Raw genomic sequence first — 24,959 nt, forward strand, 5'->3', positions numbered from 1 at the left:
CACCGCGGCGGGACGGGCGAGGGGCGCGACGGCGGCCGAGGTGTTCGTCGGCGAGGATGCGGGGGACCCCATGGGCTGTTCTTCAACCCGACCGGGGGCACGGGAGACCGTCCTGGGTCTGAGGGCCCGGGGTCTGGGCAAAGAAGAGACCAGAGCGGAAGGTGGTCCGTCCGTCCCCGACACGGCGCGCCACGCTTGAACCCGCCCCAGCACGGACTCGCGCGGGAGAGGCGAGCCTGGCGCAGGGCGGGCGGGAGCGGGACCCGCTACGGGCGATTCGAGAGCCGGGCGAGTTGCAGCGATCCGACGAGAGGCTGACCCGGGGCGGGGCGCAGACCCGGGGCGAGACGCAGACCGCGAACGAGGCGCAGAGGTCGGTCGAGGAGTGGAGGGTGGAGCAGGAGCAGGTCGCGTCAGGAACGCTGCCGCAACAGCCTGCGCCCGCCTCGGCAGAACCGTCGGTGACTCGGGCGCAAGAGTCGGCGACGGCGACGGCGACAGCGGCGCGGCCCCGCCCACCGCGCGCGTAATGAGCTGCCACCGCATCCACAGCTGCGCCTCCCCCTGCTCGTGCTTGTACTCGGACCAGAAGCGCCGCACCTGCACGGGCGCACCCTTGAGGTCGAAGGGGGCCATCCAGAACGACTTGAGGTCGCAGATCTGGGCGCGCAGGTGCGTGAGCGACATCGCCGCGTCCGGGTCCACGGTGAACACGCGGTTGAGGATGGCCTGGAGGCCGAGCGAGATCGGGAGCTCGGTGCGGAAGTAGATGGGGCTCGCGCGGAACGCGCGGTAGCACGGGTCCCGCGCGGACGCCTCCTCGAAGGGATCGATGTCGAACGCGAGGTTGACGAGGATGACACCGAGCGCCCATACGTCGTTCCGACGCGTGTTGTAGTCCGGCTGGTCGACGTCGTTGTTCTCGATGCATTCTGGGAGAGGGTGTGAGCGAGGGCGAGAGGGGTCGGAGCGTGAGGGACTCACCGGGACACATGAACCGCTTCGCGCCGACGCCGAACTGACTCGTCACGGTGTCCTTGGTGGAGTAACGGAAGCCGCCGATGCACGCCCTGCTCAGGGTGCTGTCCACGATGATGTTGTCCAGGCTCAGGTTCCGGTGGTAGATGCCCATGAGGTGGCACGCCGTGACGCCGTCCAAGATCTGGAGGAAGAGGCGCTTCACGGTCTCGATGTCGCCCAGCAGCGGGGCGCGCGCGTCCAGCGCGTCCTTGAGCGACCCGCCGGACATGTACTCAAAGACGAAGAGTATGTATATGTCGCACCGAATCGCGCGAACCAGGCGGGTGACGTTGGGGACCGCGTGAGCGGCCAGGTAGGCAAGCGTCTTGCGCTCGTGTTCTTGACCCGGGGTAGAGTTCCCCGTCCGCGGGTGCACGCGCATGATCTTGATCGCGCGCGGGGTGGTGGTGGTTGTGTCAGGCTCGCTTTCGTGGGCGAGGTATACCGCGGCGTGTGGGCTTGAGCTGAGGCGACGTTCGAACTTGTACCGATCTACGGTATACGAGGCGAACTCTGGGATGGTGCAACGACAGGGCATGGAGGAAGATAAAAAGTATCAAAGAGAGGCGTAGCTTGTTGTAAAGAGGAAAGTAAGACGAGAAAGGGTGCCACTGGGCTGGGCATGATGTACCGGCCACTGAGGCTGACCCATGCTCGACCTGGCGGGTGACTCCAATGCGCGTCGACCAGAACCGCAATCTTCCCAAAGCTTGCTACTATGTGGACGGTACTACAGAAGAATTATCAGCTGAATTCACCCACCCAGTCCTAGCGCTCCTCAGTAAACGTAGTAGTTGGAGAAATATCCGAGGCGCTGCGGCCCCGCATGAGAGATTAGCGCTGTCTAGTGCAGATTAAGGCTGAGTCTCAAACTTTGTGATGGCTTCCCACTTGATTATGACGGAGTCTCAAATAACGCTGAGAATATATAGACGTATGCAGTCGTACGTGATGCCTCTCACGAGGCTGAAAACTGGCAAAGCTTTGCCTGAGGCTGTGCGTTGGCTTTTCCTTGTCTGTGAACCTGTGGGGGTCCTCTCTACTTCATTCCTACCCATCATGCCTGTCTCAGAGTGTGCGGATTGTTTTCATCCTCCCAGGTGGGTGCTCACTGAGACCAACGGGTCTCGTGTGCTAACTTCCTTCCCTGCCGTGGACTGTCAATGTCGCAGAGATGGAGCGGTCACTCTCAACATCGACGTTTTCCGAGCCGTTCTTTCTTTCCTCTCAACCTCAGAGCTCATCGGAGTCTCTCAATCCTCGCATCTCTTCCATGAAGAAGCCTGGAAAGAAATGCTTTCGCGACCTGTGTTCCTCAACAGCCACAAGCAGTTCGCATCATTTCACCACTTCCTCGCAAACGGAGATCCCGTACGATACTGCTTCCTTCGCGTTCTGTCCTTGTATAACATCGTTGCGGCTACCGATAACATGGTCCAATGGTCCGTCGATGCACTCACGCAAATCATTCGCTCATCCATACACCTCGAGAAGCTGGACATCCTGGGATGTGAAAAACTACTCTTCTCCAGGCCACAGCCAGACTTCGTGTCGTCTATTGCTTCGCTCCGCCATCTTCGCCATATCCTCTGCTCGTCACATGTCAAGGAAACACATCCCCATGCGCTTGAACTACTACATAATCTCCCACAGCACACACTGAAATCGTTGCAGTTCAATCACTTCCCAGACATGATCAACCTCCTTACTGCCGACTTCCTCAACCTTCTGGCGCAGCGCCAGCCACAACTCGAAGACGTGTCCCTCACGTATCCGTCCATCGTAAAGGGTACCTGGAAACCGTTCGCAAACGTAACAGTCCTAAAGATCACCATCGCAGACGGCTGGATCCACCTACCTCAACTCGTCGAGATGTTCCCTCGTGCCATGGAGGTCTGTGCCTCCTCCCTTACGCGTATGTTTACGGACCCGAACCCCGCACCGTTTGAGGAACTGGCGCAAGATCCTTCCCGTGTTGCCGCCCTCGCCTTCCAGGACTCCGGACGCGGTTGGCCGCTTTTGCACTCTCTTTCAGGCTCCAGTTTCGATCTCTTCTCGCTAGCGCTCACCTGTCCTGTCCGTCGCGTCGTCATCAATCCATACGAGCCTCATAGGGCGTGGCACGAGCCTCAGCGGGACATCATTGCGCGTACGCGTCCAAAGCGTGTCGACCTGACCACGAGCTGCGCGGACTACGCACGCCCGCTTCCGTCCGCGGGGCCGAATTTGTTGGTGTACGACTCCGGTCCGACTCCTGGGGCAGTCACCCATCTCGTCATCGGGCTCTCGGTGTTCATGTTCCGCCCGCCGCCCAATGTCACCGCGAACATACTGGTACGTGGTTCTCCCGTATATCGCTTGCTTCGACAGTACTCAGGCAGCGCTCCACAGGAATCCATCGCGCCCTTCTTGCAAGGTTCGCGCGTGGAATATGTCCATCTAGCCATCGCCGAATACTTTGGGTGGGGAGAGATCGACGAAGACGCGATCGTGAACCCTAATCCGGCTCGCATCAGCGACAAGAACGCGTCCGTTGCGGCCTCCATCGACATTGCCCTCCTCGTTTCTGGGATCGCGGCGACGGCACCCACGATTCGCGCCGTCGTGCTCACGATTTCGATGCGGGAGCAAAGCGTATGGGAGATCCAGAGGCAAGATGGGCACCTGATGTCGAGGCGCCTGGAGCAGTTTGCGGGACGGAGGCTGGTGAGGGAAGAAGAGCGATACAGGCCCTAGGGTTTCATTTTTCGCCAGGCAAGTTTCTTTTACCACCCCATTTCACTTGTAAAGCTTATGGTATGCATCTCGCAGGCGAGAGACTCTAGGTTCGATGCGGCGTTGCTCCGAGCTACTGTGGACATGGAGAGTACTTACTCGCGATTGCGGCGTCTTCGCGGCTTGAATTCACCAGTCTGCCTCATGTTGTATGTCTTCGCGTGGGGACATTTTGAGAAACATTCACGAGACATTGATGATCAGCCAATCAGAACCCGAATTTCCAGATGTTACAAGGATGTTGCAAGAATTTTTCGGCGCGATAACATACTGCATGAGGCAAACATGTCGCATCAAAGAAACGCCGGGATTCATTGGCCTATGCCCCCAGTGTATACAACGTCCGTCCGCCCGGGTACTTCCGGGTTCCTTTGCCGGTAGGACGCGGGATGCCATCATCCTTGATCGGTGCACCGCCTCACCGCGGCCTGGTCCCGTTTCTGACGAATGCTGCCTGCAGTCTCTTACAAACCCCTCGTTCTGCACAAACCTGAAGCACCTACCGCTCGTAATTCTGGGAGAGACACCAGCGAGGCACTCGGCAAGATCAAGCATGTAGTCATCGCATTTCCGTTCGGGATTCCGATCGGGGGCTGGTTAGATAGTATAGGTATTGCCCAGATGCGGGCTTTGGGTACACATTCGGCTCGCAGCTCTGCCCGTTCCCTCTCCCCATACCCTCGCGCTACCCTCGTCTATCCACCATGGGTGCCACAATGTCGGAGGCGTTCCCTCCCAAGGCGAATTGGTCAGTCACTCAGATCCCTGACCTTTCTGGACGCGTCATGATCGTCACTGGTGCGCACACTCCATGGATTTCTGCTATCTTGTACTGAACCCCATACCGTAGGTGGGAACACCGGTGTCGGCTATGAGACCTGCAAAGAGCTCCTCAAGCGTGACGCCAAGGTCTACCTGGCCGCGCGCAGCAAGGAGCGTGCAGACGCTGCAATCGCGCGATTGAAGCAGGATACCGGCAAGGACGCCATCTTCCTCCCACTCGACTTGAGCAGCCTCGCCTCGGTCCGCACCGCGGCGACCGAGTTCAAGGGCAAGGAACCCGCGCTGCACGTGCTGTTCAATAATGCGTATGTATACAATCACCCTGCAGCCGCCCACTGCATTCACATTGACGAGCCGGGCTTGATTCACAGCGGGGTGATGTCACCGCCCATCGACGCGCTCACCAAGGAAGGGTACGACATGCAATGGGGAACGAACGTGCTCGGCCACTTCTACTTGACCGAGCTCCTGCTTCCCGCGCTCGAGCAGGGCGCGAAGACCTCTCCTGATCAGCACGCGCGTGTGATCACAACAGCGAGCAGTGCGGCGTACTCGGGCAAGATCGACTTCACGGCGATGGCGGACACGCCTGAGCGCAAGAAGGTCGGGGAGACGTCGCTGTACTGGCAGAGCAAGCTGGTGAGCCCTAACGCCTGCGACACCAAGAAATTCGCTGACGAGCGTGCGCCCAGGGCAATGCGATCGTATCGCACCAGGCCGCGCAGAGGTATGCGGGCAAAGGAATCGTTTCGATTAGCCTCAATCCCGGTGCGTCCGACTGTGCGCTACCCACGGCCGCTCGAGCCTTCTGACGCTCGCGCACTGTTTGCAGGGAATCTTGACTCGGATCTGTACCGCAACTTCCCTTCGCTTGTTCACACCATCCTGGTGTGTCTCTTCTGGCGTGGTCGTTCCTCAGAAAGTCGACTGATCGCCGTGCCCATCCCTCGCAGCGGAAGACTATTCTGTATCCGAACTCGTACGGCGCCCTCACACAACTGTACGCGGGCACGATGCCTGAGGCGCTCAAGCTCAATGGCGGGGTACGTATCCTTGTTCCTAGGGTGTCTTATGCGCTCGTTCTTACGCATATATATTCAGTGGATGAAGCCATGGGCGCGCGAGAGCAAGCTCAAAAAGGCTGAGGACGACGTGCTTGGGAAACAGGTGTGGGCATGGTGTGCGGACGCGGTGAAGAAGTTCGAGCAAACACAATAGTGGATGTGTATGTGTTCCATAGCCGTCGGTACCTTCCTTCTCACCAGTGCAGTATAGTAGGTTACTTGGCCTGAATCTCGGGGTACTCAGTAGCATATATCCAGCGCCTCAGAAATTGCCTTTGCGGAGCTCTAAAATATTAGTCGCTGCGTCACGCATTGATCAAGCGGAGTCTGAACATCGGGCGCTTGACCTCTATCAGATGCCACTGAGTGGAAATTCCACGGCAAACCTACCTAGTACCTACCGCCATCCTCCCGACATCCTCACGTCGTCAAGAACTGGACAGTGAGAAATAATGGACCCCAGTAAGCCGGTACGCTTCTTCTTTGCATCACAGGTCCACAGGGGGTCATTTTGGGTATACCTTTCACACCAGATGCCACGAAGTTGGTCATGAAGCTCGGGGTTCGAAACGCAAAACCCAATGCAAGGCTTTCATAAAGCCCCGGGGTCATGCTGACTCCGCGTCTAAGCTGCGGTCGCGTGGGACGTCATTTCAGTATAAATGGCTGGACTGTGGGAGTTGTGCTGCGGTACATGCTTCAGCTACAAAACCGCGCTTCAACAGCCTCGAGTCCTTACCCCAGACAGGATGTCCTCCAACTACTCATCTCGAGGAAGACCAACAGGCTCTTCTTATCGTGGTCGGGGGTCACACTCCAGCTACAGCTCAAAACAGCCGTCGTACCCGCCCCTTCCTCCAGATCGCGTGCTCACCGAAGGGCTCACCCGCATTGCCATTTGCACCTTGAACAAGCCGAGCGCCTCCAGCACCCCTGGCGTTACCATCAAACCCGAGAATCTGAAGTACATCGGCTCATACAACTGGGTGGATGAGCTCAGCCCCACGATCATTGTCCCTGGTGCGTAAATATGCTTCGCCGAGACTTCACTCTAGCTGACCCTGCATTTCTACACACAGGTTCACCTCCCGAGTGGCGGAAGCGACCGTTCCCATACCGGGTCCCTTATGATACTGGGCCTCGGATGGTGGATCAGAACGGCCACCGTATGGGAAGCGCCTCTACCTTGCTCCCTCTCCTCCGTGCTGTCGACGTCGTCGCGGAAGCCGATGCCGACACTTCCTTCGACTGGTCATCCATCGATGTGGTCACCGACCGGAACGGTCTTCGCAAGCTCTTGAGGTGGCTTCACTATGACCCGTCGTCCAGCTCAGATCCTCCCAAGGACTTTAGGATCGATATTCAGCTCGGCGGCAATAAGACCCTGCTCTTCCATCGCTGGGAGAAACGCAAAAGGGAGCTTGCGGAGCCCCCGCGATCGGGATGCGGCATCAACTTTGAACGCGAGAGCACGACCCCGGCGCCCGGCTGCAGCCGCGGAACGGGTCATCATCGTATCGTGCAATATGTGCGTATAATATTCCACGATCGACCAACACGCGTATTGAGACCCTCTCTTCTAGGACCTGGGCGGTCTGAAAGTCGTCGTCCGTTTCGAGGTAGATGCTTGCGTCGCAGGAACCGCGAACAACAGCGCTCCCAAGTCTCCTACGCTCGCCTCCCCGACTCCCAAGCGCGCTACTGGCAACGTCGACGACCTCGCCGACCTCCTGTCGGGACTCGACGTCCAGTCAGCCGCTGGAACTGGCTCCTCATCCACGAGCGCCGGTATCACGGTCATCCCAGGGGGCTCCAAGGTCCCCCAGTCCGCGATCATCGAGCTCACGACTCGCTCGATCAACACCGTCGAAGACTTCGACTGGCAGGAGCAATTCCCACAGCTCTTCCTATCGGGCACGCCGAACCTCTACCTCGCTGTCCACCAGCGTGGCACGTTCGAGCGCGCGATCGAGCACCGGGTCGGCTCTGAGGAGATGCACTCCGTGGAGCAGGGCACGCGCACCCAGCGCGGCTTCCGCCAGCTGGTCGCGGTGCTGCGGCAGCTGCAGACCATGGCGCGCGAGCACGGGAAGCGCGTCAAGCTCTCGTTGGTGTGCCAAGAAGGGGTCCTCAAAGTCTATGAACGTGGTGGGGAGGGAGGCGTCCTTGAAGACGCCGATCTAGAGCGCTTTGGCGTCTAGATATAGGACTGTCTTCTATGTGGTCCAAGTGTCGTGATGTGCGTCTAGTGCCATGTGTACGAATAGCGTTCAGATAGTGCCGTATGTCGACTTCCATCTCCGTCAGAATTCAATCGGCTCATCTGTGCTGCGGCAGTTGATTTAATGGCCGTCCTCGGCTCGACGTCGCTGACTCGTACGGTGACCATCGAACCGCGCAACGTTCAATTTGTCGCCTCCTACAATTGGGTCGATTCTGAGACACAGCCCACGATCCTGGTACCCGGTACCGTCACCAATCTTATGATGTCCCATTTTTCTGCCTTCTGATCAGACTCCTAGGTTCTCCACCGGAATGGCTCAACAAGCCATTTCCCTACCACATCCCATACGATCACGGGGTCCAGATCAGCAGCCACAGCTATGCTCGGATGGGTCCCGCAGCGTCGCCATTGCTCCCCCTTTTCCGTGCTGCCGACGTCCTTTCTGCCTCAACCACGGACGTGGTCGATGCCGTAGATTGGCCCGAAGTCGATGTGGTCACCGACAGGAAGGTCCTTCGCAACCTCCTGCGCTGGCTGCGCGCGCCATCGATCGCATCGAGCTACTACCACCCCGACCAGGACGTCGAGTTCCGCGTCGACATCCAGCTCGCTGGGAAAAAGACGCTGCTGCTCCATCCGTGGGATGCCTTCATCTGGGAGGACGTGGGGCCGGAGAGCCACACCGGTCGCGGCGTTGGGTTCGAGCGGGAGAGCACGAGCCCCGGCCTGGGCTGCGAGCGCGGCGAGAGCCACCACCGGGTCGTCCGATACGTGAGTCCTTCTTTCGCCTTCCCCGAGGTTCAACGCGGATGTTTAAAGTACCGTCAGGACATGGGCGGGCTGAACTTCGTCGTGAGCAGCGAGGTCGACGCGTGCATCGCTCCCCAGGCTCGCCAGAGCGAAGCCTCCGCCCAAAGCTCGCCGTCGACCCCAGACAGCCCGCTCCCGCCCCCGCCTCACACCGCCGACTGCGCCGTCCCGCGCGCGCGCGTCACCTCGACCGCCGACATCGCGGTGCTCCGCGCGGGCGCCGTCGTCCCCCACGACCGCGTCGTCGAGCTCAAGACGCGCAGCCTGTGGGAGACGCCGTTCCAGTACCACTGGCCGGAGCTCTACCCGCAGATGGCGCTCTCGCACACGCACAACCTGTTCGTCGCGCGCCACGCGGAGGGCGAGTTCCGGGAGCTCGACCGGCACACGCTCGACCAGCCGCACTTCCGCCAGGCGGGCGCGCACCCGCGCATGCAGGAGCAGCTCCGCCAGCTCGTCGCGGTGCTGCGGCGGGTGCAGAGGCTGGCGCAGGCGCACGCCGGGGGCAGGGGGAGGCTTGCGTTGGTCTGTCGGGATGGGAAGGTGGGGCTGTTCGAGCAGACTGGGTGCGGAGGGTTGGCGTTGCAGGAGGAGGATTTGAAGCGCTTTGGGCGACTCGGATCGTCGCTGTAAGGGCTTTGTTGTTGCGCCTCTGAAAGCTGTTGGCCGAGTGATCCCCAAGAACCAGCCTTCCCCCCCCCACTCCTTCACAGGCGGGGCTTTGTTTCATTCTTACTTTAAAACGGACACTCCATCGTCAGAATCAGAATCTACTGTACGAGTCACAACTCACATAGCGCGTGCGTCAAAGGTGGACGCATTGTGCAGCGTTGCATCCAGAATTGACCACAATAAACGTAGACTGAGAATGGCGTTCTGGGAGAGATCCGGCAGGCTCGTCCAGCACGAGTAGGGCTCGCGCGCTCTGGTTTCGCAAGCCCGTGAAGCCGACCGCAGTGAAATCATTAGTGTAAGATTAATCAACGTCCATATAAACCACCACAACACAACAAGCAAACCAAACCGCGGTGTCTATAACCAAAAAGTTCCGTCCCAACCACTCCTTCTCTCTCCTCACACTCTTCGCTACCTCCCAACACATCCGACGCTGGTGTTCGGAAGCTGAAGGTTGGTGGGACGACACCGGACTCGGAGGGACCATCGGGGCTCTACACGGTGACGTAGGCCTTGGAGTAGGTGATCAAAAGACAGTGGTGGCGGAGGCAGTGGGGTATGTGACGTGCACGGTCACTGTGCTCTGGGGGCAGACGGACTCGGTCGCGGAGAGGGTGGGCCAGGTGCCGTATATGACACTGTCGGACTCGGTCGCGGAGAGGGTAGGCCAGGTGCCCCATATGACACTGTCGGACTCGGTCGCGGAGACAGTGGGGTAGGTGCCGTAGGAGACACTGTCGGACTCGGGGTAACTGGTCGCAGAGACAGTGGGGTAGGTGTCGTAGATGACACTGTCGGAGTAGGAGTAGATAGTCGCGGAGACACTGTCGGACTCGTCGGGGTAACTGGTCGCGGAGACAGTGGGGTAGGTGCCGTAGGTGACACTGTCGGACTCGAAGGGGCCGGTGGTACCGTACACGGTCACGGTGGCCACGGGGCAGCCGGTCGCGGAGGCGCTGTAGGACTCGGTTGAGGAGAGGGTGGGCCAGGTGCCCCATATGACACTGTCAGACTCGGTCGCGGAGACAGTGGGGTAGGTGCCGTAGGAGACACTGTCGGACTCGGAGTATGTGGTCGCGGAGACAGTGGGGTATGTGCCGTAGGTGACACTACCCTTGCGCCTTTCGACGACGGCAGCATTGCCTACGGATAGTCCTATCAGCATGTCAAGTAGAAAAGTTTAAAACACGCCAAACCTACCTCCGAGAACAAAGAGGGCGATGAAAACAAAGCTCGAGAGGCGCATCATGTTTGTCGCGAAAATCAAGGGAAATGGGCGGCGTAAAAGGAGTAGGGTGGAAGGAGGGTGGAAGGACCGGGCTTGGGAGAGAAGAGGCCTGGGATGCCTTTAGTGAGCGCAGACATCGAGCTATATATCCTCACGGAACGGAACGGCGTCCGTACACCGATAGACATTCAGCCGATGTGATTGCCGCACGAGGTGACTTCAGTACTGCTGCGGACTCATGTTTGCGAGTCTAAGACACCGCTTCTGCTCAAAGTGGACAAACGAGGGTATCTGTGGTGGAATACAGAGTTTGACGACCGTAGGGTGAGCAGGGCCAAGTCCACACTCGTCCCCGTAAAATTCTGTGATGAGTAGCAACGAGGATGTTAAAGGAAGTAGGAATGACTACACCAGCAAAGTGGCACCTTTCCTAGACTCGACGGTATTCCGGTCTGCGCTGGAAGGAAGCGAACCCGGGCTCCATCAGCCGTGTGGTGAGACAAAAGGCGAGTGCCGTTCAAGGTTCCGTAACTGGCCGTGGTGACCAACACAGCCACACTTCCGGTCCCTCTCTCACGGCGTGGTCGCCCATCGAGGCCGGCTCTACGTAGTCGAACTGCACGTCTCCTGCTAGTCCCGGTGCCAGTCTTTGGCCATTCTCCCTCATCATAGTAACGATTGTGTTTGCCCACACTGCCAGTCGTGAGCGCTCAGTAGTTGCAGACAGACGGGTGGAATTCGCGAGTGGGAGAACTCAGAAGGGAGAGAGAGGTGAACCGAATGATCGACCTCTGCCTGGCCGGCTGCTGTCCAACATCACAGGCAGTTGCCGCGTAACTTTCCCCGGACGAACTCGAGCGCGAGGGCTGGCTACTCGAGCTGAGAATAGAGCGGCCCTTGTCACTTATACCTGCATTCCAGCTGGGTCCATAACGATAGACCCTCGTGTCGCTCCGCCGTCAGACTTGGACTCTGCATGAGCGCGCCGTGCTCAGGCCGCTGCGTCTTCACCTGTAGCCCATAACCCGGTCGCGCTGCGGTACGGTGCTGAGTCTGAATCCGGCAGGACGCGGGTTGGTCTCCACAAGATGTATGTAGGCTGGGCCGCAATGTCCGATCGGAGCCCCGGATATTGGGCCTAAGCGGTGCCGTCGTGGAGTTCTCCGTGAGGCATTTCCAGCCGCCCCATCGTGTCGTTGTCGAAGCCAGCTGGCCCGAAATCCTGTTCCTCACTGTATCGTAAGGCTCACCCTTGGCTACGAGCCAGGCCGCGTTGGCTTTCGGGACAACCAGAAGGAGTCAAGGACATCCCACCGTCTGCGACGGCCCATTGCACGCACGTGCCGAGCGTCGCGCGCGGGGTCGACGAAGCCGTCGCGTCCTTCGCCGGGCCAGGCTTGTCGGTGACAAGCTTGTCGGTGTAGAAGCCGTTCGCGGGGATCTCGGGTGGGGCTGGGCTGGTGGATAATGCCCCCGCGATTGTGATCAGGTCCGCGGGGTCCATGTAGGGGCTCTGCTTGCAGAAGTGAGTGCTGTAATCAGTGCTGCCGGAGTTCGATGGGACGCCTCGGATTCACGACAAGCGCGGGGGTACCGGCTCAAGGATTGACTCCTACTAAGTACCCCGCAGGCGTTGTGATCATAAATCCGTGGCATTTCGCTGTGGACTAATAGAGAGCAATGGTTTGTCAATCGGTTTTATGTTAAATGAGAGACGAGATGATATGGCATCTCTTACCATCCGTCTCGACGTGGAGAAAAGTACACATCTTCGCCGAGTATATGCCCGAGTCCACGACCTTCGGTACTGTGCCATTTCGAATTATTGGAACGGCGGTTTTGAGTGTGACGGCCTGTTTGATGGATCCCATTCGAACTTTGACCGGACTGTCCATGATTGCCCGGAATTTCGAATCCAGACGCTCTGTTAGGGCACTTTTACGCCCGTATTGAGCTGGCGTTTTCTAAGCGCACAGCGTTGTGAGCCGTGACGCGTGATGTTCGAATAATTCAAAATGGCACAGTATGCTGCACAAGAAACACAAGATACGAATGGCGCGCGCTCGATATTGTCGAACACGTACGTTTGTTCTGAGACGTTTGGGTTCGGAGAGAGAGAGAGGGCGAGAGAGATCTCGATCAGTTGCAAGAGGCTGTGCGCGTTTGCCAGCGAAGAGGCTTAGTCAGCACGATCATGTCTCCTTGGCAAGCGGGTCTACCGCATCACGAAACGCGCCCGGACCAGAACTAGAGATGGTCACGGCAGGTCATGTGCAGTCTGCAGAGATCATCCCTTTCTTTGTCGAACGGACGGTGTCAATTTATGACAGAAATTTGTCATGGTGGAACGGGACCGATCATCCCAGACGGGGGTGATGAGCAGTGACGAGCATTTGCAAGGGGATGAATGATGGGTACTTATCATGTCTGGGCTTTGCACAGTTCAAGGTATGGTCATTACATAGGTGTGGCTTGATACACAACTATCATGTGTACGTGAGAGATAGAACAGGGCCGTTCGTCCACCCGGGTCGGGCTGAGCAGGGCCGGTCATTCACTCGGGCCGGGATGAACGGGGCAGATCATCCGCTGGGAACACCATGTTCGACCATGAACATCTTCTCTGAGGGTGGCGATCTAGGCTGATCGTCGTTGGGTGCATAGACGATCTGGGATGGGGTGCGTAGTGATAATTGCTCAGGTTCGAAATGATCATGGTGGTTCGTGGCACAGGGATGAGATGAACATGAGCGCACATCAAGACGATCACTTCTGGGCGGTGCAATGACCTGAAAAGACCGAAAGTTCAGATGTACCGAAATTTTTTGCTATTGCAGGTCGACCACAAATGCCCGTATATGCGCGTAATCCAGTATTATTCAGGTCTATACAGTATGGTAGGTACAATATGGATGCGAGCGAGCGCGAGCGAGAGATTGAAATGATGACAGCGGAGTTGTCCAAACGCGAACACTGACAGGACGAGTCGGCGACAGTGGCAGGGTTGTTCAAACTGGGTGTGACTGTGTGAGATGAACTTCAGATTGGGCGACAAGAACTTGGAGACCGCACCTGAAGGCTCACCCGTACCCACTCGATGGCTTCGGGCGATGCCACACGCCGCGGCGCGGCGCCGGGTAGTTCATGGGCGACTCAATGACAGGGCGAGTTCATCTCGGAGAGCAGCAACGCCCCAATAAATCTCGAGCCGATGGCAGATTTTGTCGCGCGCGTAACGCGAACGGCACCATCTGACGACACACGCAGCGCGTGGCGGCGCTGCGCTCGCGGAAGGCAGCCGCGCAGAGCAACGAGGACGAGGAGGAGCCGGTCCACGTCCTGGTGGTCTTTCACGGCGGACTGATTGGGACGCCGATGACGGCGCTGCTCGGGAGCCGGCGGAAGGACCGCGCGGGCAGGGGTGTGCTCGTTGGCCGGTGCTTCAACGCATCAATTCTGGGTTTCGAGCTGAACGAGCAGGGGAAGGGCGTGTTGGTGAGCTATACGACTAGACGGGGAGGAAATGATGACTCATAATGATCTCATACCGCCATTATAACAGCGAAGGTGGATTCTGGGTCAGCACCCATGACGTCGTCGTGTGCCTCCACAATGGACGAGAAAATATTTCTGTCGTCGTTCGTCAGCTCACAGGCGGACAGATCGCATGAGCAAACCAGCACATACTGGGGAGAAATCGCAGTGCTGGACCATGATGTTGCCTTGCATGGCGGTGACGGCGACGCTGAATGATATTGTGCAGTTATTCGGAATGCGAGAAATAAAGGATTACTCACCGTACTTCCGGGTCTCTACCATACTTGACGATGGCTCGGTGATGTGCGGGGCAACCCGTGGTCGCGCTAAGGGTTGAAAGTCGTCGGTGGCGAAAGGGAAGCTTGAGCGAGAAAGAGAACGGGGCTGGAAGTGCGGAGGAGCGGAGCGCGAGCGCGGATCTTGGGCGACAGGCGGTGCGCGCGAGGACGAGGCGTGCCTGTGCGATGAGGACGTTGATGAGAACCGATGGGCATGGTAGCTGGTCGAAACGCGGCGCGGTGAAGGACATGCGCAATAGCGACTTTGAGGATACGGAGGGCAGCGGCACTGGGCGCTGAAAGTCTGGGTCGTCTGAGTTGCACGCATCTTCACATAGCGTGTGCGCGGACGTAATTGGATGGACGCAATAGGACTAGGGAAGGGGGGGGAGAGGGGGAAGACGCCAGAGAAATAATGAGGGGCGTACTCGAGGGGGCCGATGGGCTATGGTGTCTCCGTGCGGGCTGCTTGCGAGTCGTGTTACCGTTGGTGTGAGTCTGTTTGGCACATCGGCGGTACGCTTTTCAGGTCGGGGCGCCTTGCGTGAGGTGCCGGCCACGGCGGTGGTATAGAGGGAGGATGGGGACGGAGAGGAATTGAGGACAGGTTGTCCGTGCTCAGCACTCGGCGGCGGAGAGTACCGTGAGGCTGAGGTACTGTACAGTGGCGGATTTAAGGTTGAGACTCCCCTAGAACGTACCTGGCATTTTGTTGGGGGCTAGGATAAGAAGTGCAGCTATTGGTGTATAGAACCACGAATAAGCAGGCGTTGACATGAGAAGAAGGAGAGACGGGCTGGATAAGCGCGCACGTGCGTTACAACGTTTCAAGCATCGCGTCTTCCTTGCCCTCTCCCACCACCTCGCCACTCCTATGCGTTCAATGTTGAGGCCGTTGAGGCCTGAGGCCCTGTGCCCACCCTTCCCCACCCCCCTCATCCACTTTGCGTCTTCCCTGGGTATCAAGATGGTATGGTGGCACGCCGGGCGCAAGACGTCAAGGGACGGCACTCTGGGGGCCCCGCAGCGCGAGCGATTCGGAGCGCGAAGACGCGCATACCCCACAGGGCGAACCCAGCCTCGGTAGGCTTGGCGCACGGCTGTAGCAGGCGGACGACGACGAGGTGGGGCGAAGGAGTGTGGACAAGTACTGCGATCGCGGTGCGTACAGCCGGCAGAATCAGGCGCCGGCCCGAGTTTGAAGTTAGGTGCTGGCACATTGAACTGATGTCGGTTGCGCAGCTCCCGCACAACCTGGTCCCGGCAGTTCCTCCCGGGGGAGGTTTATCGGGCGAGCACGCCAAAGTGCTGGACAATATGGTGCTCAACAAAATCATCCTCAAGGTCACGACGGGTGTGGCCGATGATCACTTTATCACGCCTGTGTCATCCACCTCGTCCCCTCGTCCATTTCGTCCGTCTTGGCCTCCTGGCCCATCTCCCCCACGTCACCCGCACCACCCGCCTGGCCGTGACTGTGTCGCCTACCACACGAACGTCACCCGCCTCGCCGCCTCGCCGCCGTTCCTGCGTCACCTCCACGGGCATGTCACCCACGACATACGCTGAGTCTCCCACCTCACCCCTACGGTCATTTATCTCGTCCACATCGCATCTCGCGCTCGCAATCCCTCGCGGGGGAGATCTGTCGGCCGATCACGTCGACGTACTAAGCAGCACAGTGCTCAACGAGATCATCTGGATGGGCATGGCCGACGTACACTGTCATTGCCTGCGTCAACCGCCTCCCCCGTGTCGCCCACCTCGCTCACTTGGCCTGCCTTGTCAATATCGCTCGCCTGACCTGCCTGGTCCATCGTCGGTCTCGTCGGTCTCGCCCATCTCGCTCGCCTGTCCCATCTCGCCTGCCTCGCCCACGTCACCTGCACCACCCACCTCGTCCTTGTTGCTCCTGCGTCGCCCGCGTCATCCACTGCCTGGCCCGCCTCGACTGTCCTGCTCACCTCGTACGTCTGATCTCCATGATCGATGCCGCTGCCGTCCCTATGTGGTGTCATGGACAAGACCTCATGTCCTGCTGTGGAACTCCACCTCGCCTGTCTTTCCTATGTCGGCCACATCTCCGTTGGTGCACTGGGTGGCGCCAGAATACCCTGCCACTGGCGTTCATATCAATGACAACATACACCGCTACTGGCGTTCGGATAAGCTCATATGAGTGGGCGCTCTATACCTGCTACTACCGTCTATATGTACCACATAGCCACACATATGAGTGCCCTCACACCCTGCCACCTATACATATTATAAAAGTGGCTGCTTATATGAGTGCATCAGTGTCTTTCCCTCATATGAACTTTGTAGCGCCTTGCCACTCATATGAGCTCGTCCCCTCATATGAGCTCGGCGCTCGCCCCCCTCATATGAGCTCGCCCCCCTCATATGAGCTTGCCCCCTCATATGAGCTCGCCCCCTCATATGAGCTCGCTCCCTCATATGAGCTCGCTCCCTCATATGAGCTCATCGGCGTCTCACCCCTCATATGAGCTTATTAATATCCCACCCTTAATATGAATGCACCAGCATTCCACAGCTCCCATTAGCACATCTGGGAACTGGCATACTCTATTGCATGCCTGTGTTTCTTTGCATGTATAGGTGCACCCATGCCAGAGCAATTCTTCAGCTTATCATATCACTGAGACACAGGAACTGTACTCTGAAAGGACAGGAAACTGCACCAGCTGTGCAACCGAAACAGACAGAATGGGTGCCCATTAGTTCCATTTTTATTCACACAATGCGCAAAGAGAGAGCAAGAAACCCATGATAGAAAGTGCAAGGCTCAAGCCGATCTCCGCAATCGGCAATTGACTCCCCCCGGGGTCACCTCCGGGCCGGTAATTGACTCCCCCGGGGGTCGATCTCCGAGTTTTTGATCACCTGTGTATCTCCGAGTTTTTGACCACCTGTGTACCTCCAACTTTTTGATTGCCTGTGTATATTGTCAGCCTTCATTACCAGACTGCCTGTATCTATTACCGAGTTTTTGGACATCTGTGTGTATTACTGCTTTCATTGCCGAGTTTTTGATTGCTGGTGCCTGTTACCGGTCCTCATTACCAACTTTTTGACTGCCTCAATCCATCACTGAGTCTTTGTTCGCCTCCAGCCTTTGACACCGAGTTTTTTATCACTGATATTGGTAATATTAGATGAGTTAGTATGCCTGTACTAAACACCCTCTCCACAGCTGCATGTGTTGATGGAAATTGACCAAGCTGTTTGCTGGATCAGGTAGTAGCATGCAAGAGCTGTGGGTGTGCAAATCTGGAGGGCAGTAGCTGCAAAAGTGAGGGAGTAATGGGGTATGATATTCTGAAATGACATACCAAACACAGACATGGGATGAGAGTGTATCACATCCCAGACACCTAGATATATTCACAGAGGATGATTTAAATGCAATGCAGGAGAGAGCGCACAGAAATCAGGATTTCTGATGAAGATACAAGATATGTGTGGAAAGTGGAAGTTCTGAGAAAACACAACATGCATAAGTTCATGTGCAGACATTATATCAACAGGCTATTTGCTGCATCACAATTGAGTACTATTGGGGTGCTCAGATCGGAATTTGCAAGCTTATCGGTGATGAGATGCATATGGGGCACCATATGTCATTATTTCATGACATACAGTATCCTGACACAGCATATGCTCCGATTAGAATGCAAAAACATGGAATAGAACGGGGTATAACATAGCTATCCAACGCAGAAAAGACCTTGAAGAACGGTTGAGAATCAGTGGAGATGTGCAAGGTGAGCCAGAAGTGTGGTTTATGCTGAATGTACTCTGACCTCGCTTTTCACTGCAACCACACTTCTGGCTCACCTTGCACATCTCCACTGATTCTCAACCGTTCTTCAAGGTCTTTTCTGCGTTGGATAGCTATGTTATACCCCGTTCTATTCCATGTTTTTGCATTCTAATCGGAGCATATGCTGTGTCAGGATACTGTATGTCATGAAATAATGACATATGGTGCCCCATATGCATCTCATCACCGATAAGCTTGCAAATTCCGATCTGAGCACCCCAATAGTACTCAATTGTGATGCAGCAAATAGCCTGTTGATATAATGTCTGCACATGAACTTATGCATGTTGTGTTTTCTCAGAACTTCCACTTTCCACACATATCTTGTATCTTCATCAGAAATCCTGATTTCTGTGCGCTCTCTCCTGCATTGCATTTAAATCATCCTCTGTGAATATATCTAGGTGTCTGGGATGTGATACACTCTCATCCCATGTCTGTGTTTGGTATGTCATTTCAGAATATCATACCCCATTACTCCCTCACTTTTGCAGCTACTGCCCTCCAGATTTGCACACCCACAGCTCTTGCATGCTACTACCTGATCCAGCAAACAGCTTGGTCAATTTCCATCAACACATGCAGCTGTGGAGAGGGTGTTTAGTACAGGCATACTAACTCATCTAATATTACCAATATCAGTGATAAAAAACTCGGTGTCAAAGGCTGGAGGCGAACAAAGACTCAGTGATGGATTGAGGCAGTCAAAAAGTTGGTAATGAGGACCGGTAACAGGCACCAGCAATCAAAAACTCGGCAATGAAAGCAGTAATACACACAGATGTCCAAAAACTCGGTAATAGATACAGGCAGTCTGGTAATGAAGGCTGACAATATACACAGGCAATCAAAAAGTTGGAGGTACACAGGTGGTCAAAAACTCGGAGATACACAGGTGATCAAAAACTCGGAGATCGACCCCCGGGGGGAGTCAATTACCGGCCCGGAGGTGACCCCCGGGGGGAGTCAATTGCCGATTGCGGAGATCGGCTTGAGCCTTGCACTTTCTATCATGGGTTTCTTGCTCTCTCTTTGCGCATTGTGTGAATAAAAATGGAACTAATGGGCACCCATTCTGTCTGTTTCGGTTGCACAGCTGGTGCAGTTTCCTGTCCTTTCAGAGTACAGTTCCTGTGTCTCAGTGATATGATAAGCTGAAGAATTGCTCTGGCATGGGTGCACCTATACATGCAAAGAAACACAGGCATGCAATAGAGTATGCCAGTTCCCAGATGTGCTAATGGGAGCTGTGGAATGCTGGTGCATTCATATTAAGGGTGGGATATTAATAAGCTCATATGAGGGGTGAGACGCCGATGAGCTCATATGAGGGAGCGAGCTCATATGAGGGAGCGAGCTCATATGAGGGGGCGAGCTCATATGAGGGGGCAAGCTCATATGAGGGGGGCGAGCTCATATGAGGGGGGCGAGCGCCGAGCTCATATGAGGGGACGAGCTCATATGAGTGGCAAGGCGCTACAAAGTTCATATGAGGGAAAGACACTGATGCACTCATATAAGCAGCCACTTTTATAATATGTATAGGTGGCAGGGTGTGAGGGCACTCATATGTGTGGCTATGTGGTACATATAGACGGTAGTAGCAGGTATAGAGCGCCCACTCATATGAGCTTATCCGAACGCCAGTAGCGGTGTATGTTGTCATTGATATGAACGCCAGTGGCAGGGTATTCTGTCGGCATGCGCTGGTTGGTGCCGTGCACCCGCATCGCTCATCTTGCCCGTGTTACCTGCGTCAGTGGTCACCCACCGTGTCCATCTCACCCGCATCGCCGGCGTCATTCATGTCACCTGCACGGTTGCCCGCGTCCGCGTCGTCCACCTCGCCCACCACCACGTCATCCCCATTTCCGGCATTGCGAACGGTTGAATGAGGCTGTGTGCCTACATACACGGTGTCTGTGTCGTTGTTCGTAGTATATAATACTATGTACTTGTGCCTCGTAAAGTAACGAATATAAATTTGTTTGGTTCTCCTTCATGCTTGACTAGGTGCTGTATAGCTGTCGGAGTCGGGGTTTAGCTCATGCAGAAAGGCAACCTGATCCATAGAGAAGAGGCAGCCGTTGAAGCACTGCGGTGAGCAGCCTGAAACGCCTGCGACGCGCATCAGATCACGTGGTATCTGGTACTTCCCAGCCACTGGGGCTTGATCAGCAGCCGATCGTCAGATGGTCGTTCACAGGCCATCTAATGTTCTGCACTCAGTGTGCCCGCGATCCTTTGCACATTAACAGATCTAATAATTGTCAGGCAGATTACAAAATGATCGAAATCTTTCAGCTCATGACAATAGTTGATCACGTTTCGTCTACCAGACGAACCATGATCATGCGCTATATCGATGACGAAAACAGTTCATGCCGTGATCAACAGGCGCTTTGGAGATCGTGACCGTTCTATCTTGCGCGCGTTTCGTGATGCGGCGCTTGATCGATCTTGTTCTCTTCGACCAAGCGAACCGTTCATCGAAGTGTTGGCCGGAGTTTTTCCCACTTCAGAATTGCATGACGCGGATGAGTAAGTTGATTTTCAGAATGGGGGTGGAGACACCGGCATGAACGTTGCCTGGCATGATGTTCGACTCACGCGACATTCGGCCGAGAGAGACATGGCGTCTAACAGTGGCGAGGAGGCCATATCTATTGGCTGGAAGCAAGCGAAACTACACTTGAGGCTGCATCCAGCCCCCCGAGGTGAGTGATGCATACGGAATGGACGCAACTCGCTACTTCAGACTTGTCATTGACGATTATTCTATAGGCCAATCACTGCAGACTATTCCTGAGGTCCACAGCCTATATCCGACTGTAATCTCAGTCTGAGCAGGTCGGAGGGGAGATTTCTCCGCGAACCAGGCTTTTGTGCCGAGTCGTAATCCTTTGTGTTCTGGAAGACTCCACTCTCAAATCCTCGGGCTGGCCAAGCGTCACGCGATGGCATCCTAGGCTCACCCATTGCCCAAGCGGCCTAGCAACTCACCAGACTACCGCCAAACCCTGATAGTCGACGGCATACTCTCGGAACCCGTTCTGTACCCGATGGTTGAATTCAAGTCGGCGCCGTGTTGTTCTCTATCCTCGGGAATACGTCTCCCTTGTCCACAGTTTCCGCTCATGTGCCCCCTCCGGCAAAAGGCGACGGCGCCGAGGCCGCAACCCACTTCTACTTCACTGGCGAAGAAGGCTCTCACAACGTCATTCCGCGCGTCATTTCACGAGCACATGCACCAGTTCCTCCTAAGTGATCCCAGCCGCGGTCTCGGCCGAACGGAAAGGCTTGTGCTCATTCATTCGCAGTCTCCCGAAACCGCTCGCCGCGTCGTCGCGGGGAAACTGACCGTTCATTCACTCCGTCGACGTCTCTACGGCGGGGAAAACGCGGACCAACGTATGTAAGTCGACCCTGCCGGCGCGGCGCGGTCCTTCACCCCAAACCCCTTCACGTTTGACGGCGAGGTACGCGTGGCGTCCTCCATGCAGCGACGGGCGGCGACTCGCGAATCTCCGTGTGGGCATCACCGCCGGCTGCAGCGGAAGAGCCGAACCACAGGAGTTGCCATAGGAGGTCGGTGCGCGCACCGCAGGTGAGTTGGTGGTAGGATAATCGGTGCGTAATACTTCCGAAGCTCTTCCTTGAGCGCGCGTTCGTGAATCCCATCCTTCGAGATTTCTGCTCACGATCGGCGCCTTCATGCTAGGTACGAGTGGCCCAGGCTCAGTGATCTCAACAGACCTGGACCTCCGAACGAATTCCATTCGGTGTGCATGCCGTTAGCGGGCGTGGATCAATGATCATTGCTCATCAGAGACGCAAGGTTCGTATTGTCGGTACATTGGTTTGAATGGTTGATTGTACCCATATGTGCCCTGACAGCAACTGCACTCGTCAGTAAGTACACCTTCGATCGAACAGCAAACCAACTTACCAGTGCAGTCGGAGCGGACCTAGGCACGGTCTCGACCGCGGCCCGGTCTCCGAGCGTCACGCCGCCTCCCAGGTTTAAACCACCCCGCAGCGTCTTCCACGACGACAACGCGGAAACAGCCACCCTTTCCTGTCCGCGACCTCCCACCCGCTGGAGGTCGCGGACCGGACGGTCGTCCCGCACCTCCGGTCGCCGCCGCATGGTCGCCGACTCACCGCGCGTCCCCACACCCACCACCCATGGCCCTCGCGAGCGCGGTTGAGATACCACTAGATAGCCCGACCGTGCGATAGCCCGACAAAGCAGCTCTCTCAGCCGTCTTGGACCGAGCGCGCGCGAATTCGCCGACTCCCGCCCCTCGCCCCTCGCTCCATGGGAGCCCACGAGCGGCTTTGGGGCTCGGAAGAGACCCAGCCCGCAGCAGCGCACCGGCGCACGTCGCCGAGGCTCTGACTCAGGCTCGCAGTCCCCACCGCAAAGCAAGTGCGTGAATCTGGCCGGTTGTGTGTGTGTGCGCACGGGGAGTCCTCGGGGCGCCCGTGCGGCGCGCCTCGTCGCGCGCGATAAGACGCGAGCTCCGCAGGCTGCGATGTCGCAACGCGAGCGAGACAACGGCGGCGATGACGAACGTGGACGCACAACGGCGCTGGCGTCGGGCCCGACGCGCTCGTATCGCGCGCCCGCGCGCGCCGGAATGCCCCGGCCCCCCTGGTGTCGGAGAAACACGATCGCGAGGGGCGCGCGACGCGGCCGTCGATGCATCGATACCAGATACCAGATAAGTCGCGTCGCGCGCGCGGGCACCAGGCGAGGGGGCGATTGCGCGCGGTCGCGTAGATTTCGCGGAGCGCGCGGGGTGCTCGCAGTGGCACTCTGCGCTCAGAACTCAACTCGGCCGCCTTCGGACTCGGGGCTTCGTCGTCGAGATTGCGTGGACGGCGGCGCGCGCACTCCGCGAACACGCCCCGGGTGCGTCATGCCGTCGTGGAGCGCGGTGGTGGGGCAGAGCTTGTTGCATGGCGAGTGCGCGCGCGCACGGGCGCGAGTGCTCACTGCAACGGCGCGCGACTCCGAGCTCCCGCACCACCCTGGGAACGGACGACGGAGATACGTGTAGCGTGGTAGCCAGGGTCCTGTTGCCGGAAATCTTTTCTGGAAGACGACAGGCGAGCCGAGGCGCACGCATCTCGCTGATGGGCCTCGGATTCGCGCCCGCGCCCGCGATCGCCCTCGAGAGCGAGGACGACATGTACGTACATACGCACTCCTTGCGCCGCCCGTCCGAGGGGCCACTGCACACGCAGGCTGGGAAGGCGACCGTCGCCGTCGCCGTTACCGTCGCACGCGCGCGGGGAAACCTGCAGAGGGGGCGACGCGACGGTGGGAACGTCCGAGGTTTCCGCCGTCGGTGCGTGCGGGCAGGCTCGGTGCGGACTGGTGGGGCGGCGGTTGAGCGCGAGAGCGTGCAGCAGCGGCGCACGAGAAGGAAGGGGGCGCGAGGGGGGTGCGTGGTCCGGCGGCGGCGGAGGCGGGACGCAAGCCCGGGACGGGGATGCATGGGTGCGAGGGTGCTCTCGAGTCTGGACCTCCGGCGTCTTCGCGACCAGTCGCGAACGCGTTCTTGCCACCAAGCTGAGGGAGACGTTGTGGGGGCCGGCGTCGAAGCTCGCGGACGCGAAGGTGGACGAAACCCCGGTCCAGGCCCGCGTTGGCAGAACGAGGGCTCGGACGCACCGTGCGTCGCGTGCAGCTGGGGGTCGCGGACCTCCGTCTGCGGACCACATGCAGCTTCGCGCAATCGAGTACGCAATCGGGTGGGCGCGCATGCCGTGAATCGCGACGACCCGGGGCGTAGGGACAGACCACACCCTCGTCCGTGCCACTCGTGACTAGTTGGCTCGTTCCCTTCCTCGTCCTTCTTGCTGTGAACAGCGGAGCATCAGTCATTGAAAGGTTGGGTGTTGAGCGGCCCAGTGCGCAGCGCGCGCTCGGCTCGCCAGCGGGATTCGCCGCGTCCCAGGCACGGAACGTTCCGCAGGAAGGAGCCTCGCGGCGACTTGGGAGGCGGCTGATTAACCGCCCCTCGAGCCGCCGCGCGCCGCGAGCCCTTCGGGGTCGGGACTCGCGAGCCGCGCACGTCGGCGAACAGGTAAGGGGACGCAGCGAAACGACGAGAAGCAGAACCGCCGTTGAGAGCGAAAATTCGAGGGTGCTCGCGACGGCGCACGTCCACATCCGCGTCCACCGTCGCGCTCCACCACACTGGTCGACGACGGCCTCGACCCGCCCGCCCGCGTTCGCGCGACGGGCGTTCGGCATTCAGTCTCTCAGCACCCCTCTGATCGGGGTTCTACCTCCACACAGGCAGGCGGGCACTCGAAGCATACACCGGTGGGCGCCCAGGGGGATGTGCGCCGTCCCGATGCGGTGCACGAGCAGGAAGGAGGAAGACGCGTCGCACGCGTCCCCCGCGTACGGCGCGTGCCCGTGGAAATCCCGAGAGCGGGCACGGGCAGGACGCGGTGGGGCGAGACGCGGTGCGAACTGCTGGCTGCGAACCGAAAACCACAAAGGGGAGGGACGCACCGTGCGCAGATTCCAAGTCGTTTGGTGGGAGGACGCGGACGTCGGGGCCCCTGGCTGCGCCGCAGATTCAGAAGGGCGAAGGTTCGTCTGGGGCCGGGAGCGCCGCGAGGCAAAACCGGCGACACAAGCACGCTTGCGCGGGGTGCACCCTCGAGAGCTTGTTCGCTGCTTCGCCCGCGTGGTCAG

General features: G+C 57.9%; 8 protein-coding genes across 8 annotated transcripts; 6 read left to right on the forward strand and 2 right to left on the reverse strand.

The window, feature by feature from the left end:
- Positions 1–618: 618 nt before the first annotated feature.
- On the reverse strand, positions 619–1,558 carry BXZ73DRAFT_19747 (kinase-like domain-containing protein; the record flags this gene model as incomplete). Its single annotated transcript, XM_048017586.1, has 2 exons — positions 619–932; positions 985–1,558. Coding segments are annotated over 2 exons (888 nt in total), but the record flags the coding sequence as incomplete, so codon positions are not given.
- Positions 1,559–2,079: 521 nt separating this feature from the next.
- BXZ73DRAFT_46765 (uncharacterized protein) lies at positions 2,080–3,756 on the forward strand (the record flags this gene model as incomplete). The annotated part of the gene is made up of 1 exon (XM_048019752.1): positions 2,080–3,756. The coding sequence occupies one exon, from the start codon at positions 2,080–2,082 to the stop codon at positions 3,754–3,756; it is 1,677 nt and encodes a 558-aa protein (XP_047878069.1).
- Positions 3,757–4,499: 743 nt separating this feature from the next.
- BXZ73DRAFT_101327 (NAD-P-binding protein) lies at positions 4,500–5,796 on the forward strand (the record flags this gene model as incomplete). Its single annotated transcript, XM_048014865.1, has 7 exons — positions 4,500–4,593; positions 4,646–4,883; positions 4,950–5,217; positions 5,271–5,346; positions 5,411–5,466; positions 5,532–5,621; positions 5,680–5,796. The coding sequence occupies 7 exons, from the start codon at positions 4,500–4,502 to the stop codon at positions 5,794–5,796; spliced, it is 939 nt and encodes a 312-aa protein (XP_047878070.1).
- Positions 5,797–6,391: 595 nt separating this feature from the next.
- BXZ73DRAFT_46733 (uncharacterized protein) lies at positions 6,392–7,843 on the forward strand (the record flags this gene model as incomplete). The annotated part of the gene is made up of 3 exons (XM_048019746.1): positions 6,392–6,662; positions 6,722–7,170; positions 7,226–7,843. The coding sequence occupies 3 exons, from the start codon at positions 6,392–6,394 to the stop codon at positions 7,841–7,843; spliced, it is 1,338 nt and encodes a 445-aa protein (XP_047878071.1).
- Positions 7,844–7,987: 144 nt separating this feature from the next.
- Positions 7,988–9,309, forward strand: BXZ73DRAFT_101329 (uncharacterized protein; the record flags this gene model as incomplete). The annotated part of the gene is made up of 3 exons (XM_048014866.1): positions 7,988–8,108; positions 8,165–8,637; positions 8,695–9,309. 3 exons carry the CDS (start codon positions 7,988–7,990, stop codon positions 9,307–9,309), a joined length of 1,209 nt encoding a protein of 402 aa, XP_047878072.1.
- Positions 9,310–9,877: 568 nt separating this feature from the next.
- BXZ73DRAFT_77489 (uncharacterized protein) lies at positions 9,878–10,600 on the reverse strand (the record flags this gene model as incomplete). The annotated part of the gene is made up of 2 exons (XM_048022680.1): positions 9,878–10,506; positions 10,552–10,600. The coding sequence occupies 2 exons, from the start codon at positions 10,598–10,600 to the stop codon at positions 9,878–9,880; spliced, it is 678 nt and encodes a 225-aa protein (XP_047878073.1).
- A 3,011-nt stretch (positions 10,601–13,611) lies between these two features.
- On the forward strand, positions 13,612–14,332 carry BXZ73DRAFT_77490 (uncharacterized protein; the record flags this gene model as incomplete). The annotated part of the gene is made up of 3 exons (XM_048022681.1): positions 13,612–13,716; positions 13,847–14,074; positions 14,147–14,332. 3 exons carry the CDS (start codon positions 13,612–13,614, stop codon positions 14,330–14,332), a joined length of 519 nt encoding a protein of 172 aa, XP_047878074.1.
- Positions 14,333–15,277: 945 nt separating this feature from the next.
- BXZ73DRAFT_77491 (uncharacterized protein) lies at positions 15,278–15,963 on the forward strand (the record flags this gene model as incomplete). The annotated part of the gene is made up of 3 exons (XM_048022682.1): positions 15,278–15,477; positions 15,504–15,555; positions 15,637–15,963. 3 exons carry the CDS (start codon positions 15,278–15,280, stop codon positions 15,961–15,963), a joined length of 579 nt encoding a protein of 192 aa, XP_047878075.1.
- Between the last annotated feature and the right edge of the window lie 8,996 nt (positions 15,964–24,959).

Source organism: Epithele typhae (assembly GCF_022376455.1).
Source record: "Epithele typhae strain CBS 203.58 chromosome Unknown BXZ73scaffold_23, whole genome shotgun sequence".
NCBI classification, from domain to species: domain Eukaryota; kingdom Fungi; phylum Basidiomycota; class Agaricomycetes; order Polyporales; family Epitheliaceae; genus Epithele; species Epithele typhae.